This window comes from Thamnophis elegans, chromosome Z (assembly GCF_009769535.1).
Source record: "Thamnophis elegans isolate rThaEle1 chromosome Z, rThaEle1.pri, whole genome shotgun sequence".
Taxonomy (NCBI): domain Eukaryota; kingdom Metazoa; phylum Chordata; class Lepidosauria; order Squamata; family Colubridae; genus Thamnophis; species Thamnophis elegans.
In genome coordinates, this window is record NC_045558.1 from 116,556,799 (window position 1) to 116,574,792 (window position 17,994).

Here is a 17,994-nt window from a genome sequence, read left to right on the forward strand (position 1 = left end):
AGAATGCTCCACCTAGCACATGCAGACTTCATCCAGGAGTTGAAGTCCACACATCTTAAAGTTGCCAAGCTTGAGTGATGCTGCATTAGACAATCAAGGTAGACTACAAGGCAACTGGGGGAGGGCAGAGAGAACCTTTGTGAGATAGGTTGGCTAGGAGAGAATGTCTACTCCAAAATCACTCAAGGATCTGAATTTAAATCCCCCAATTCGGTTTTGGTACCAAATTAGTCCTCTCTATTTAAGAATGATAAACAAATAAATAAGGACAATAACTAGATAAAATAATACTGTAGATAAAGACATTGGTTCAAGTCATTATAAAATGCTTACCCTTTTGTTCTCTTCTTCTTTTCTTGCTATATCCCAGGCCCAATACTATGGTGAAATCTGTCTTGGAACCCCCAAACAATGCTTCAACGTCGTCTTTGATACTGGCTCATCCAACCTGTGGGTGCCCTCTTCCAAATGTTGCCTGATACATTTGGCATGCTGTAAGACATCATACCCTCAACTGATTCCTGAGAATAGAGTGGAGGTGGATGGGGAGGAGTTGCTCAAGAGAAATGTACATGCTAATGCATCCAAAATGTTATGCAGGCTTTTCTTAAAATCACAAACTGATGTAGAATGAACCAGATGAAAAAAAATATAAATATAACCATTGTTACAGTAATCCATTCCTCTCTTAGAGGAGTAGAAGGATTACTTGGTCAGTCAAATTCTCTCCAGTTGTCAACTTAAGTGGTAAAGGAATAGTTTCATCGTGAGAGACTTTGGCCTGGTTCACAGGCAACATCAAACCAAAGAAGCCACAGTACTGTATGAACCCAACACCAGGGAAGATTTGGAAGGGCTGAATGCCTTTCTCTCCTGGAAAGATAGGTTATTTTGAAATCAGAACAAAACCATCCATGATTTGATCATGGATGGACCCTAGGTGGGGTGACATTAGTGTCACTGTGTGGGTTCCATTTCTCCCATCAGGGTTCTCTCTGGTGGGACAGGTAAGGTTAGGTATGGGTGGCCTTGTTGTGGCCCATAACAATTACAGCCTTCATTAAGATGCCTATGGAAAAATAATAATTATATTGAATATATAAAGTTGAGAGCTCTCAGGTTGATAGGAGTTAGCATACCATCCACCCTGTTATGTAATTGCTTGCCCAGTTGAGTCAATATAACTACTGTTGAAATCACATAAGTTTTTGATAGTGAGTAGTCTCAGTAGCTTGTCTCTTATAACCTAGGAATTCATAGCAGCCATGAAAACTGTGGGCTTTTCTCAGTGAATGTTAGGACTGTGGATCATATTGCTGATCACATGCTAGGTTTGGTCTTATGCCATCATGTGACGTATCATGACTTTTTTTCCCTTTGCAGAGCTGGGGTGGGCATGGCCTGCATGTGACACATCCAGCCTGCAGGCCACCAGTTTGACACCCCTGCTATATGTTGGGAAATATCAGTGGCCATAAAGTAGATTAGCATGGAGAGAAGGGAAGGGAAGCCCTAGCCCAGTCTGTTCTCTGTACACAATTAACTGCTTTTTCTCTATCAGGGGTACACAAACATTACCGTTCCCTGTTTTCCTGCACCCACAAGGCCGATAAAAGCAAATTTGAAATTCATTATGGAAGCGGTAGCCTTAAAGGATTCTTAAGCCAGGATGTCCTCAGGGTGAGTATTGGAAGCTGGCAGAATCTGCTTTTCAGAAATAATTAAGTTTAATGCTGGAAGGAAGGGATTAAGAAGGAAATACAAGGGCATATTTTTCCTTTCTTGAAGATAAAATTCAGTTTTCTTTTGAATGAGATTTTTATACCATTTATTTTATATTCTCTTTCCTGTGCCAAGTCTCAGATCTCTAAGATGCAATCTAAGACAGAAGAAAATAGTTTCTCTTCAATTCTTAGATAACTTAATGAAGACATATGAACTTTGGGAGCTGGACAAAGAAGCAGCTTTGGAATATTTGCAGGTTTTTTTCATTACACTAAATAAATATCATCAGCCTACAAATTCAAGCATCCTTAAGATACCAACTATTGCGAGACACTGGTGTGTTTGGCCAAAATGTGGATTCCAGCATCAATTTGGGGGTACCATAAAAAGTATGCTCTTTTGACTTTTTGACCACCCTTTGTGGATATCCCTGCTTGTTTTCCAGAACACTGAAAACCATAACTCCTGATTGATGATGGATCAGATTGGTTATACTTAATAATAATGTAATTATCTGTATGTAATAAAAGGCAGGGATGTCTACCATGTGTGGTGAAAATAAGTCAAAATGGTGGTCATGAAAACTTGATTGAGACTTTTCCCATTTTATATGCATTGCAGTAAACTTTGACAAGTCATATAACTGGGTTAACTTATTATATGATACACATAAAAACCAGGCAGTTTTTATTGCACTTGTGGTTCATAATATCTTATGGACACCCCCTGATAAATGAAACAGAAGACAAAATTCTGTGTATTTTCTTTCTCTTCAGATTGGTAACATCACCGTTAAGAACCAGACCTTTGCTGAGGCTACCGATTTGCCAGGCTTGGTTTTTGTGGCTGCCAAATTTGACGGTATCATGGGATTGGGTTATCCCTCCATCTCAGTAAACAACATCACCCCACCCTTTGATAACATGATGAAGGCAAAACTTCTGAAAAACAATGTCTTCTCATTCCAACTTTGCAAGTATGGACCTCTCTGCTATTGATATCACCTTCTCCCTGTTATTGACCAAAGTAGAAGACTTCCCAAGCCCCATCCCCTTTATGAGAGTTTAGGGAGGGGGTCCCTCCCTCATCCTCAGCAATTGGCATCCAACCTATATAGCCTTGTGCTATAACAGGGCTGTCAAACTCCTGTCCTGCGGGCTGGATGCGTCATATACTGGCCATGCCCACCCTCATTTTAGGGAAGGGGAAAAAAGTCCGACTACATCACGTGATATTGCCATGACGACTTAAGTTTGACACTCCTGTGCTATAGGCAACATTCTCTGCTCTTTCTGAAGAACCTCAGCCTTAAGTTCAGTAAGGTGTAAAATGACTGATTAAAATAAATTAAACTTAAAGTCACATCAAACTAGTAGCTCAGAACTGGTTCTCTCTTTTTCCCTCAGCCTCTGGCTCCCCTTCCATCTTCTTTCCTTCTTCCTTCCTTCCTTCCTTCCTTCCTTCCTTCCTTCCTTCCGTCCTTCCTGCCTGCCTGCCTGCCTGCCTGCCTGCCTGCCCGCTTGCCTTCCCCTCCTCTTTCCTTCCTTTCTCCCTTCCTTCCCTCCTTCCTTTCTGCATAAAGATCAAGATGAAGTTCCTGACCTAGTGCCTTCCTGATGTGTTGGAATACACCACCTATCATTCCTATCCAGGAGGGTAGTTTGTTTTGTAACAGGTTTAATAGTTTACTTCCAACTGACTCACCAAGAGCAATGCAGGATTTCAAAACATCTGGTAGTACACAATTATCAGCTGTTGAATAGAATGTGAGCATTACCATATTATATAGAGTAGCAGACAACATCTTTTACATACAAGTGAGATGTTGAGCATCTCCATTCATTCTTAACTGTCTCTCTTCAAATGTTGGGTCATTCCTCTAGTCTCTTCGCTTCGCCTTATGAAGTCTTCTGCTACTGAGACCCTCCTTTTGCAGTGGACTGTTTCAGTTACCAAATTAACCCCTCCCACCGCTTCCACTCCTAGTCAAGAGGCAGGCTGTATGTGGATGTGAGAAGTAGTCCTTGACTTATGACAATAATGGAACCTGTGCATTACAATTGTGTGCCATGATGGTTATAAAACAGGTCATCACATAACCAGACTCATTTTTAAAATCTTTTTTTGCAGGAGTCCTTAAGCTAATGTGGTAAAGCAAATATTGTGGTCATAAAGCAAACACCTCAATTATAAAGCAAACCCATTGTTCACTATGGGCCATTTTTGCTGAAAACTGGAAACCAGTTTTCAGCAAAACATCATAAATGGCCATGTTGCAAATGGCCATAAATACTGGATGGTTGCCAAGCACCTGACATGTGGTCATGTGACTATGGGGAGGGGGGAGGCCCAGGTATTGGAGCTGTTGGAGCCAGGTTGTAAATATCTTTTTGGGGGAGGGGGGAATCTATCATATAACTTTGAACAATAATTAAGCAATTGACCATTAGTTGAGGACTACCTGTCGTGGGAATTGTACTCCAGGCAAGAAAATATTGTTACCAGCCTTCCAGTATCTAGTCTCTCAGCCATCAGCTCTGGAGGATTATGCTGTGGCCTGCTAGCGGCCAACAGAGCTGGCAGCAGATTCGGACAGTGAGGAAGTTGGGGAGGAACATGGGCCAGTCCTGGAATTTGGGGAGGGCTCTGATGTGGGCTCTGTGTCAAAGGCAGAGAGGGGACCAGGGCCATATGCCAGTTATCAGCTATCTTCAGAGTCAGACATCAGTGAGGCAGACGAACAGCTGGAGCCTGTTCCCAGTGTGCACATACACAGAGTTGCCAGGTGAAGGGAACAGCTAAAAGACAAAGGTTGACTTGGGAGTAAGGCGACAGGTGGACAATGAATGGGCCCTTCCAGAGGAAATAAAAGAGGAGTGAAAGAAGAGTGGAGTTTGCAGGAGACATTTAGTTCACTTAATTGGCTCATGACTTTCCGAGACTCCTTGCAGATATCCACCTGTCAGCTTTCTAAGCCAGGTAAGGTCTGTGACTGTAAGTCCTCCTTTGAAAGACTTTGCTGGATGTGAATGAGCAGAATTCACAGTAAATTAATAAAATTTGTTGGGACCAGGAGTTTGCTTCATGCTCTTGGGAAGCCTCGGTCAGAACAGATTACTCCCATGTTTCTTGGCCTGAGTCTTCTCTCCAACTGGCCAGTCCTGTTGATTTCTTTCCTGATCCACCTCTCTGATGGTGGATCCATAGCAAGGACACACTCTTGTATTTTCCCAGAGTATCAAGGGACAGGGGTCAAAAATGTCAAGATGGAGGCTGCCAGTCTGTAGCCAAAGCTACCCCCCACCCCCATTTTATTATTACCTGTTGTTTGTGCAATGTAAAGTAAAAGAGCAAGGCTTCATTGTGAGGTCCTGGCTACCATCTTAACTTATATTGACTCTTCTGGCAGAACTGAGAATAATCTTTCTGATTACAGGTAGAATTACAACCTTCATTTAGCAACTGTTCAAAATTTCAATGGCATTGAAAAAAGGGCTTATGGAGATTCTCAATCATCTAGGTCATGGTTGTCCCAAAGGTGCTTTTTCAAGAGGCAGTTAGACTTTTGGGTTTTTCTTTTTTTGAACAGCTGAAGAAGCTTCTTGGATGAGAAATAAAACCAGTTGCCTCTTGAAAAAGCACCTTTGGCACTGGAAGAAAGCAACTTGCCATTAGTTCTCCCTTTTACAGCCATTGCAGCAGCTGCCATTTATGTATAACCGTTGCAGAATCCCAGGCTCAGGTTGTGACTTTTCCAGCTGACTTCTGACAAGCAAAGGCTATGGGATAGCTGGATTCACTTAAGGGCTGCACAATTCATTTAATAACTGCAGTGATTCACCTAATTGTGGCAAAAATGTCATAAATTCAGGTGCAATTCATTTAACAACTGCCTTGCTTAGCAATGGACATTCTGGTCCCAATTGTGGTCATAAGTCAAGGACTACCCATACTTGATTTTTCTTTCTTTCTTGTGTTTTCCCATAAGTTCAGTGTCCATACATTTTTGGCTGAAGCAAATATCGATCTTATCTCTGATTCCTTCTTATTGCCTCAGGTTGTTTCACTGCCTAATCACTTTCTTTGTTTTTTTCTCTGCCATCTCTTCCAGAATCCATTTTTGTAGTCCAGGTCTTAGATTAGTACACCAGTGCCCTCTTTGCACTCACAACTCCACACTTTTTAATATGCTTTTCAAAGTCTACATTTCCATATCTTCCTATGACTTTCCCCTCCTGTTGGATCGTCCTTGAAGACTTCACTTTGTCTGCCGAGAACCTATTTTAATCCTCTTGTGACTCACTGGAGTTTTTGCTCCTGTTTACCTCTACATCCTCTTTTTTTCCCCCCTCTTCTGGATCCAACTAATTATATAAAACCTGAGTGTCAGGGAATTGAGCAGCCGGTGTCCGAACGGAGTCAGAGATGCTGACATGAACTTGTAGTTTTTATATAAATAAATATAATTTACAATTTATATTTACAGCAGACAAGATAGTCAGGCACATCACTACATCATGAGGTAAATCACAGAACAGCATACAGAACACACAGAAGAAAAAGGCGGGGAAAAAGGGAAACACCCTCTTTATACCCAGCAACCAATCATAACATAGATTGCCTCACGTAGGAGCCCACACTCTCCAATCAATCAACTATTGCTGTGTGTTCTGGGCCATTATGCATTTTACTGTTCCAGCTATTAAATTTAATATCTTAACACTAGGCAATCACATCCCTAACATCCAGTTATTCCTTTGGCAAATTCCTACCAATTTGCAACAACTACAATCATTTCCTCAAACTTTGGTGGCGCTTCCTGAGTTACACTTACTAGGAATAAGTACACCCATCTATTCAATAAAAATTAAATGTCAAAAATATGGGATTGAATTGTATTTAACAGTAATAGCCTATGTAAAATGATCAGGTTTATGTTTTCTGTTTGGCTTCCTGAAGTATAGCCGTATTCTCAAGAAAAATTTGGGAACGAGGTAGTTTATCAAGACAACTCTCCAAAACCCTAATACTTTTTAAAATTTGGTTTCTGGGTTCTTGAATATCTCAAACAATTAGTTTAACCATTCTACACTTTTCCAGTTCTGAAAAATTGGCTAGGGATCACTTACAACAGCATTTCTCAACCTTGGCAACTATAAAATGCGTGGGCTTTGACTCCCATAATTCCTCAGCCAATATGCTACCTTGGGGATTCTGGGAGTCAAAGTGAACACATCTTAAAGTTGCCATGGTTAAGAAATTGGCTTACAACATTATTCTTTGCACATTATACAATCTCCATTTCCCACAAATCTTTGTATTGGGTTTAGTTGGTTACCACTAAAAACCACATATATAAAGAAAAATTATCAGGAAATCTAAAAGAAATTACTATACTATACTCCCTCCCTATATGATTTTCTTTCTGCTTTTGACCCCCAGATACCACACTGTAATGTAGATAAGAAGCTTATCTACATTACCAAGGTTCAATAAGAGCCTTTTGGAAGCACTAGATCAGTGTCTTTGAACATTGGTAATTTTAAGATACCTGGACTTCAAATCCCAGAATTTCTTAGCCAGCATGCTCACTGAGGAATTCTGGGACTTGAAGCCCACACATTTTAAAGTTGCTAAGGATTCAGTTTTGGGAGTTGAAATCCACATATGTTAAAGTTGCCAAGATTGAGAAATGTTGCCCTAGAACTTGAAGTATATAATGTGAAAAAGGAGTGGAGTAAAAATGGACAGAAGGAAAGAAAGCAAACTTCCCTTGTAGTACAACAAAACCAAGCCTACTCAGAAATAGGAATAGTGCCAATTCAACAGGAACCTGTTTTGGCTTATTATGCAAACTGATCCTGTTTCTCCTCATCATCTCACTTGATGGTATTGATCAAGGGCTATGTGCAAAATTTGGATTTAATCTTGAAATCTATGGAATAAGAATCAATAGGGTTGTCCTGAATGGCTATGTGATTGTTCCTCTGCCAGAATAATAATGTGAGTAAGTGAGTGAGTGAGTGAGTGTATGGAAAAAAGAGCATTCAAGATAAGAACTAATCTTTGTAAACTCCTGGTTCTTGGTGGCAAAATTAAGCATGTGTTACCTTGATTGAATGGTTAGTACTTTTTTGCCTGTATTTAAACTTTTATTTTTAAACTGGAAGGCAATTTTCTTTGGAATTGCCAATGAATGCAGGGAGGCTGGGTTTAATGCTTCCTTTCCCTAATGAAAAGGTCTCTCTTCAGATAATGTGATAATTGACCTTGTGGGGAAAGAAATGACACTTCCACTGGATTTTTTTCCTCACAATGTTCAGGTGAAGAATTATCTCTTTATCACCATCTAGTGGCTGTGTGATGTTGTACAGCCTGGGCATGGTGGTTCTAACTAGAAAATTGAGGGGGAAGAACAGTATTTTTCAAACTTAAGTCACTTTAAGATGTGTGGTCCCCAGAATTCCTCAGGCAGTGTAGGTGAATGGAATATTGGAGGTGGGGTGTGTGGGTGGCTGGGTAGCCATAATAGAATTAACACAGGCACCTAAAGCCCTAGTAAAGATAAACTAAAAAAACAGGAAAGTCAATTGCTGGATTGGGCTTCTAATTGTTGTCCTGATTTATATTCCTATGCCCTAGGCACTAGACACACTTAAAACAGATCCTGGGTGCAGCTTATAATACAATAAGGAAAACATGCCCTGTGTACCCTAATTACTTTTCTCTGCAACCATTAAAACCTGAAGACCTTTAGCCATCTTGGAAATGTGAACTTACATGCAGTAAATTACACTGGGGCTTAAAACAGCTGTTTTAACTTTTGTAACATTTCTCTTAGCTCCAACAAGACCTCACAACAAGACAATGGAGGTGAAATTATTTTCGGAGGCATCAACCACAACGCCTATGTGGGAAAGCTTCACTACATCCCAGTGTCACGCAAAGCCTACTGGCAGATCAAGATGGACAAGTGAGTACACCTTTAGATCCCCCATACTGGATTGCCACACATGCAAGGAATTATGATTTTGTAGACACATATAAACCTCAGAGTGTATCTGCTTGGAGAAAATGAGAGGTATCCTCAACTTACCATCACAACTGAGCCCAAAATTTCCATTGCTAGGCAAGACAGTTGTTAAGTGAGTCACATCCCATTTTATGATCTCTTTTGTTGATTCAGTTGTTAAGAGAATCACTGCAATTAAGTGAATGACACTCCCAGAACGCTGTATCATCATAAATACATGCTATTTGTTAAATGCACAAATTATGATCAGTGACTATGGAGATGTTGCAATGGTCACAATTATGAGAGCTGGTCATAATCACTTTTGTCAATATCAATGTAACTTCGAACAATCGCTAATAAACGAATGATTGTAAATTGTGGACTATCTGTAAGTACCCAATCACTGGTGCCAGCTGAGTTTAGCTGCTTGCAATGACACCCCTCAACACTAGAGGGCAATGCTGTAGTATTTTTAAAAATGACATTCAGGTCTACTATTCTTTATTATGCTATTATTGTTTTCTTTTTTCTTTTCTTTACTTGTCCTACGTGATATTCCTGCAAGAGCTTAAAGGCATCAGTAAGACAAGCAGTCCCCTGCAGCTTTCTCCTGTGATCACTAAACACATTTTCCCCCAAACTAGTGTGGACTGCATGGCCAATCTGGGCTGATGGGTATTGTAGTCTAATAGACCAGGAAAGCACCAGATTGATAATGACAGCATAGAAAAAGGCAGACTAGATAGAGCAGCTTCCCCCAGCATAACTGTCCCTCAGATGTACGGACTGAATTCCATAAACCTTCTATCAGCATAGCTGCTGCTTAGAATTCTGGGTAACATATTTCACCTTCCTGAAGGACACCAAGATTGGGTGAAAATGTGCAGATGGTATATGAAAGATAAAATTTTACCCAGGAATGTACATCCTGCCTTAGCACAACCTCTGTTTTGGCTTTAACAGACGTATAAGAGATTCATTGGGAACTCTGGGTAGAAACCATTATTTATTAGATTTTTATCCCACCTTTTTATGTAATAAAAGTAATGCAAGGCAACAACGTGTATAATGCTCCTTCTTCCTCCTATTTAGTCAACAATAACAACCCTGTGAAGTGCGTTGGACTGAGAGGGGGGTCACTGGCTCAGCCAGTTTTCATGCTTAAAATTAGACTAGAATTCACAGTCTCCTGGTTTCTAGCCTGGTGCCTTAACCACTAAATTAAACTGACTCTTTTATAGCCCATATGTAGAAAAGACAGACTCTCTTTCACTTTCCCTGTTACACCTCACTCAATATACTTCTTTCCCCACCAAAAAAAAATGCTTTGGTCATCATTACTAACAGAGGCCAGGGATGTCAATCATCTGGCCTACATTGGGCACAGTTATTTTTTCTCCCCAAGGCAACTGCCAGTCCTGTCCTCTGTTCCTTCTCCCCAAATATTAATGATGTTAATGAAAGAAAATTGCTGCCATTGATCTTTCTTGGCTGGCTCACCCCATGTTTATGTTAATCACTTAATTTGAACAATCAAATTTTAAATTTAAAAAAAGGTCAGTTTGCAATGACCTAGCTCCAGGCTTTAAAAAGCCAGGATTCTATGAATGCCTTCTCAAACTGCAGATAATGTGGTCAGTTTGCATTTGGATTTATCTGAGGGCTAATCCAATGTGGTTCCAGGGCATAAAAATTTACCATTTCAACAAGGAGTTGAGCTACATCCTCTTCCCTAATACACAGATGTATGCAGGATGAAAATAGTGGTTGGTTTTGGAATAAAGCAGCAGACAGTCAGACAATGTTCCTATCACACTCTATAAGTGGCACAGTCCAGATACAGATGCTCCAAGAACTTTAACCATTCATTTAACAACCATGCAAAGTTATGACACTGAAAAAAGTGATGTGCAACTGGACCTCACAACTACAGTAGTTACACATGATCAAAATAAGGACACTTTGCAACCATGAAGTATTTACAAAGATTACTGCATTCTGGAGTTGTCATTTGTTGTCATTTTCCATGGGGCTTTCAACAAAGTCAGTATTACTTAGCAACCACAGTGATTCTCTTAATGACTGTGGCAAAAGGCCATAATATGAGGTGCAATTCACATGACGACCAATCCCAATTGAGACAAAGATGATCTGTTCCCCCATGTTCTCCGCTATGACAAGAGAACTGGAAGAAGTTGCTGGGTGCAAACCCTTCAAACTGCATATCCTCCCTGCCTCTAATGTTCTGGCACTTTCTCTTACCTCCCACTGAGCCTTCTTCCCCAATCTAAATCAATTTTCTGTCCTTTTCCAAATACTCTGTTTAGGATAACCATAGAGAAACAACGCAAGGAGAATACATGTTGGCCATGGAACGTGCTTGAAACTACCAACTCATCCACCCTCTGCAAGGACAGTTGCCAAGGCATTGTGGACACAGGGACCTCTCTCATTACGGGACCCAGCGAGGACATAAAGGCTCTGAATGAAATTATTGGTGCTCAACATGCTTTCGGTGGACAGGTAAGGAAGAGATTTTCCTTTGAGGATGCATCCTAGAACGAGCACATCTGGGCTGCAGATCCCCAGATGATCACTAGACAGCAACAAGTGAGTGTCACAAGGAGCAACAATTTGCTATCACCTTTCAATTTTTTGTAATTCAGATCTGATCATATTAGCCTTCATTTCATTATTTTAGTAGGCAGCTTTTGGGGACCAATAATGGATAATCTCTCAAAATAGTTACTGCATCTTGGCTCTTCCCTAAATGGCATATTGCAGAAGGTTCCCTCCTGCCACCCTTTTTAGGGTTCAAAAATCCAATTCCACAGCTCATTTTGGAACAGCATGCTGGCAAACAATGCCCCAACTACTGCCCAAAAGGATTCTTGGAAATAATGGTGATGTTAGTGATGTATCTCAGCCTTAGCAATTTTAAGACATATGGACTTCATCTCCTAGAATTTCCCAGCCAGCACACATCCACACATCTTAAAATTGCCATGAATGAGAAACACTATGCTAGAGGTAGGCATTTTTTCTTCACAGTACATCTGCTACTGGTTTATATAATTTCATTAAAATATTTAAAAATAAAAGTCAGATAGATGGAAAGCTCCTTCCACCCCGGAAAGTGCTTGAGATAATGAGGCCCAAGAGTAGCACATTTACCCATTGCAGACTTTGCATTTTAGCCAACATGCCAATGGCAGACTGACATTCCTTTTCACTCTAGAACAAACACAAAACATGGCACAGAATGGAACAATCAGAACAAGTGCCATTTTCAGGGGCTGAGGCCAAACTCATCTTTTATTCAAACTTAGCGGGTCTGCAAATGCATCTGTGCAGTCTAATAGCAGTCAAACATTAACCTTTAACGTGGTACTGAGATGAATCCTGGGGGGTGGGGGAGGTATTCACTGTCTGCTTCCTTCTACAGTGGTACCTTGGTACTCATTGTTAATTAGTTCCAGGAGGCGTGATGAGTATCAAAAAAGATGAGTATCAAATAAATTTTCCCATAAGGAATAATATAGTGAGTCACAAAGCAGCTGTCACTGACAAGTGTTAGTTTGTGCATTGAGTACTGAACAAACAATGAGTACCAAGACATAATTTTCATGTCAAAATACACGGTACCATTTCAATACAATTCAATTCAGAATAAACTAGGAAAGGACCTTTGAGGTCTTCTAGTCCAATCTCCAACTCAAGAAGGAGACTCTATACATTTCAAAAAAATGGCTGTCCAATCCCTTCTTAAAAACCTCCAGTAGTGAAACATCCACAACTTCTGATGGCAAGCTGTTCCACTGGTTAATTGCCTTAACTGTTAGGAAGTTTCTTCTTAATTCCAGGTTGCTTCTCTCCTTTATTAGTTTCTATCCATTGTTTCTTGTCCTGTCCTCTGGTGCTTTGGAAAATAAGTTGACTCCCCTCCTCTTTGTAGTAGTCTCTCAAATACTGGAATACTGCTATCATGTCACTCCTAGTCCTTTTCTGTAGACTAATCAAACTCAAATCCTGCAACCATTCTTCATATGTTTTAATATCCAGGCCTTTAAATATCTTATTTGTTCTTCTGTCAACTTTTTTCGAAATCTCAACATCTTTTTTGTAATGTGGAGGCCAACAATGTGGGGAGCAGTATTCCAGGTGTGGCCTTACTAAGGTTTTACAAAGCAGTTCTAATACATCACGTGATATTGATTCTATGTCTCTGTTAATACAACCAAGGATTGTATTAGCTTTTTTGGCTGCCACTGCACACTGCTGGCAAAGCTAAAACTTTCCACTCTTCAAGATGAAGTGATGGAGGAGGTTTGTGATTGCAGCCATAGAAAAAATATTGGGGGAAAATGTTGAAATGGGACTTCATAAACTCTATACAGATAGTCCTCAACTTATGAATAGCCATTTAGCGACCATTCACAATTATGATGATACAAGATATTTATGACCTGGATTCAAAATTCTGATAGCTGCCCATCTCTTCTCCATGCATTTATAGTAGCCTAAGGTCACATGACTGCGATTTATGACCTTTTTTTTTTGCTGGAATCTGGCATGTGCTTCCAATTCCTGACAAAAACACTCATTGTGGACAAGACACCATGCAGGATTCCCTTTCAAAGGAATTTCATTGAAGTTGCAAAGAGGTCTACAAGAGGTATTGAAATGGACTCAATGGCCTGAAGTCATTGCTTTTTGATGTTCCCTCTCCTGCCAGCAGCAAAGTCACTGCATACTGGCATTATGTCACCTGCTGAATTTTGCTGGATTTGACAGGGAAGAGAAAAACCAAGAAACAAGATTGTTGTGTTCAACAGTGACAGTTTTTTCCCACCTGTCTCAGGCGGCGAGTGTGATGAGAATCAGCAAGCGGTTGGCCCAGGAGAAGCAGGGGAGGGGGGGAGGTAACCCAACACTTTTGTATAAGCGTGAGAGTGATATCAAACCTTTACTTCTTCTTCATCCCTGTCTCCCTTTTCTTCTCCTAGTACATAATAGATTGCCAGAAATTATCTGAGATGCCCAGTATCACTTTTCATCTGGATGGCAGACCCTACACCCTGACCCCCGAAGATTATACTCTTCAGGTGAGATAAGCCAATGAAATCCACACGAGAAAATGGGATAGCTGGGGGGATGGGATTCTTAATACACAGCCGGAAAGCCATATTTTCTTGGGTTCATTTTTCTGAACCCAATGAGAGGTTTAATTCAATTTACACTGAAATTTATTATTTATTTAGAGCATGACATATCATATATGGACTAGCACTATATATTAACATTATAAATTACCTATAAAGGGTTGGAATTCTACCAGTTCGGACCAGTTCAGGCGAACTGGTAGCTCTGACTGTTAGCTGGGGGCAAACCGGTTTGCCCCGACTTTCACCTGGGCCCACCTGCCTGCCCCTGAGCTATACTCACCTATATTCCCTTTTCTGAAGCCCAGCTGATAGACACGGCAGAGTGGATTGCTGTGCCTCAGCTGTTTTCCTCCCCAGCAGTAATGCGGAAGATGATTTCTCTGTAAACTACGCACCCACATGTAGATAACCAGTTGTTAAACTCATAGGATCCCATCCTTGCACCTAGATTAATAGAACACAATAAAATATAAATGTTAAAAAGGTCTATGTTCAGTCTCTAGGCCATCCAAGCACTGAAATGCAGCATCGTTTCTATTTTTAAAAAATCAGATATTGGACAGTATACAGGTAGTGCTCGACTTACGACCATCACTGAGCCCCAAATTTCTGTTAAGTGAGACTTTGGTTAAGTGAGTTTTGCACCTTTTAATGACCTTTCCTGCCACAGTTCTTAAATGAATCATTGTAGTTGATAAGTTAATAACCCCATTGTTAAGTGAATTTGGTTTCCCCCTTGGCATTGCTTATCAGTGGGCACAAAAAGGGATCACATGACCTTGGGACATAGCAACGGTCATAAGTATGAACCAGTTGCCAAACACCTGAGTTTTGATCACATGATCATGGAGTTGCTACAAAGATCGTAAGTGTGTGAAAAATGGTCATAAGTCACATTTTTCAGTGCTGTTATAACTTTGAACAATCACTAAAAGAACTGTGGTAAGATCTGTGGAAAATATTAGAATGTGCAGAAATGAATAGAGTAACATTAGCAATTAAGGATAAAGAACAAACTGATTATTATATGATATGGGAAGTGTTTTATCAATGGTTAGAAAATAAAAAAGGAAATTGGAAATAAAAGAAGGCAAAAAGAAGAATAGAAACTATATCAAGATCGAGATAAGAATAAAATGACAATTGTTACCCTGTTTCCCTGAAAATAAGACCTCCCCAAAAATAAGTCCTCCTCCCTGAAAATATTGCAACATAGCAGCGGCTATGAGGTGACCACACTCGCCACCTCCTGCACCTCAAAAATAATACCTCCCCGAAAATAAGTCCAAGAGTTTATTTTGGTTGTCTTATTTTCAGGGAAACATGGTGGTATTAGTATGATGAGAATAACTATGTTTAATGTTATTATTATTTTTATTAGAAGATATGTTAAGAAGGAAATGAAGAGCTTTACAAAGTTTAACTATTATCAATGGAGACCCAGTGGAGCAAGAGGCCAGTTTTAAGTTTCTGGGTGTTATCATAAAAGAGGACCTGTTCTGGGGTGCTCACATTGCAGCACTGGTCAAAAGGGCCCAGCAGAGATTATACTACCTGAGACTTCTCAGGAAACAGCAACTGAATGAAAAACTGCTGGTGACCTTCTACCACTGCACCATAGAGAGTATTTTAACACTGCACCTGTGTATGGTTTGCAATTGCACAGTGGCAGATAGGACAGTGCTCCAGAAGGTTAACGTCATTGCCTAGAGGGTCATTGGTTGCCCTCTCCCCTCTTCGGAAGAGCTTTATAGCTCCCACTGCCTTAAGAAAGTTCAAAACATTCTTAAAGATCCATCTCATCCTGGGCACCCATTTTTTTTTTTGAACAATTACCATCTGGCAGACGGTACAGGATAATTAGAAACAAGGACAAATAGGCTGAAAAACAGCTTCTATCCCAGGGCAATAACTATATTGAATTCTACTGAATAGTGCAATATTAATGCAATATCAGGTTTTCAATTTTAATTATATAGAATGTGAAGGATGTGTGTTTGTGTTTTATTTTTTATAATTATAATGTACACTGAAGATGGCATTTAATTTCATTGTACGATGTACAATGACAATAAAGTAAACTAAACTAAATACATACATGTTTCCAAGAAATATTTACCCCAGCACAACTTTCCCAGTCTAGTAGAGTTGGATCCCAATCATGGGGCCAAGGTTTGTCAGTGGGGCCTCACTGGATGTGACCATCTGCCCCAAAAGTTGAAAGTTCAATTGTTGACATCTTTGATTACGAATGGTGCAAGACGTTGAGGAGTGGAAAAAATCTCTAAATTCTTGTTAGACAGAATAACCCATATTATGCTAGCAGGAAAAAAGGATATTCTGTTCTTCAGTTGTCATGGATCAGCGAGAGCACTTGTGCTCAGGGGAAAGACGTGCAGTGATGAAAATGTGAAACCTTGAGGTTCATAAGCTCATCATTCAGGTGTCTCCTTTCTTCTACAGGTGAGACAGGCAAAGGTGACTGCTTGCATCAGTGGATTCATGACCCTCGACATCCCAAAGCCCACAGGACCACTCTGGATCCTGGGAGATGTTTTCCTCAGACGATACTACTCAGTCTTTGACCGAGACCATGACCGAGTTGGCTTAGCTGTTTCTAAACAATCTTCATGTGGTTCTGATGGGAAAGATTAAACATCACAGCTGCAGCAGAAAATTCTACTGTCCTCAGAGTGGTCAGAAAATAGTAGCTATCATTTGTTTCATGGCCTTAAGAAGCTCTGCAAGGATTTATTTTCTTACCAGTATATGCATGGTGTCTGCATTCACCATACTTCATGGAATATTTCCATTTTTAAAACGCAAGAACAAGTTTTCAGACATGATGATGGTGGTGTTGAACCATTATGTTTCCAAACTCCAACCTGGAAATTCTCCTATTAGTTCCTAATGTATTTCTGAATACAGAAATTAGCTGCCACTGACTTCGCCTGTCTCCTTCTCCTCCTCCTCCTCCTCCTCCTCCTCCTCCTCCTCCTCCTCCTCCTCCTCCTCCTCCTCCTCCTCTTTCTTCCTGGCCCTCTGCTTTTTGTTTCATGCATAACTTGATGTTACACATGCCAATTCAGAAGTAATTCTGTAGAGTCTTACCCCAAAGTTAGAGATCATAGGATTTCATTCTATGGAGTCTTTCTCCCTCTACTAAATATCAGAGAATTCAGGCATAATAAAGAAAGAAAAGGGGAGGGGTTAGAAAAAAGAGGGAGATAGAAGCCAAGGTTGCCTCATTTCTTGCAAACTAGATTTCTGGATTACAGCCCTAATGTCAAAGAAAAAAAAAGCCAGATAACTCACAGCTATTTATAAGATACTACAGATAGTCCTCAACTTACAATTTCAATTGAGCACATAATTTTGGTTGTTAAGAAGAACATTTGATAAGTGAATCTGGCTTCCCCATTGACTTTGCTTGTCAGAAGGTCGCAAAAGGTGATCACATGATCCCAGGAAACTGCAACCGTCATAAATATGAACCAGTTGCCAAGCATCTGAATTTTGATCATGTGACCATGGTGATGCTGCAATGATTGTAAGCGTGAAAAATGGTCATTAGTTGTAACTTTGAATAGTCATTAAAAGTACTGTTGTAAGTCCAGGACTCACCTGTACAAGGACTTTTCCCTTGGGCAGGGGTTTAAACTAGAAGATCTCCAAGGTCCCTTCCAACCTCAACGATTTTATGTATTTGAAATGAAATAACTCCTCTGAGCTATAAGTTTAGAGAAAACTTGTTTTGCATATGGGTGGCGTTCGTTTCAGTCCTAACTCTCCCTTTAAGAAAAATCTCTGTAGCAGAGCAGGAAAAGTCCTTTTTCCCCTGAGAAAAGTCAATAATGAAATAGATTGTTCATTAGGCAGCTGTGTTCATTTGGCTGGGAGCATAGCTCAGTGGAAGAGTTATGACCTTGGCATGCAAAAGCTTCCGGGTACAACCTCCTAATATCTTCAGGGAGGGTTGGAAGATTCAGGCCTCAGAGAACCTCTCCCACTGTGCTGCTGAGCTACAAAACCAATGTTTGATGGCAGCTTCCTAACATGTACAAATGATATTGTCAAGTCACCTTTCTT

The 17,994-nt window shown here is 40.3% G+C and overlaps 1 protein-coding gene across 1 annotated transcript in view; it reads left to right on the forward strand.

Moving 5' to 3' along the window:
* Positions 1 to 16,560, forward strand: part of LOC116521598 (cathepsin D-like) — a 30,266-nt gene extending 13,706 nt beyond the window's left edge. Inside the window, exons 4-10 of the mRNA XM_032236255.1 lie at positions 371 to 494; positions 1,562 to 1,680; positions 2,502 to 2,701; positions 8,567 to 8,698; positions 11,068 to 11,263; positions 13,747 to 13,845; positions 16,369 to 16,560. Coding sequence (XP_032092146.1) covers positions 371 to 494; positions 1,562 to 1,680; positions 2,502 to 2,701; positions 8,567 to 8,698; positions 11,068 to 11,263; positions 13,747 to 13,845; positions 16,369 to 16,560 — 1,062 coding nt within the window. The remainder of the gene's footprint in view (positions 1 to 370; positions 495 to 1,561; positions 1,681 to 2,501; positions 2,702 to 8,566; positions 8,699 to 11,067; positions 11,264 to 13,746; positions 13,846 to 16,368) is intronic.
* The last annotated feature ends 1,434 nt before the right edge of the window (positions 16,561 to 17,994 follow it).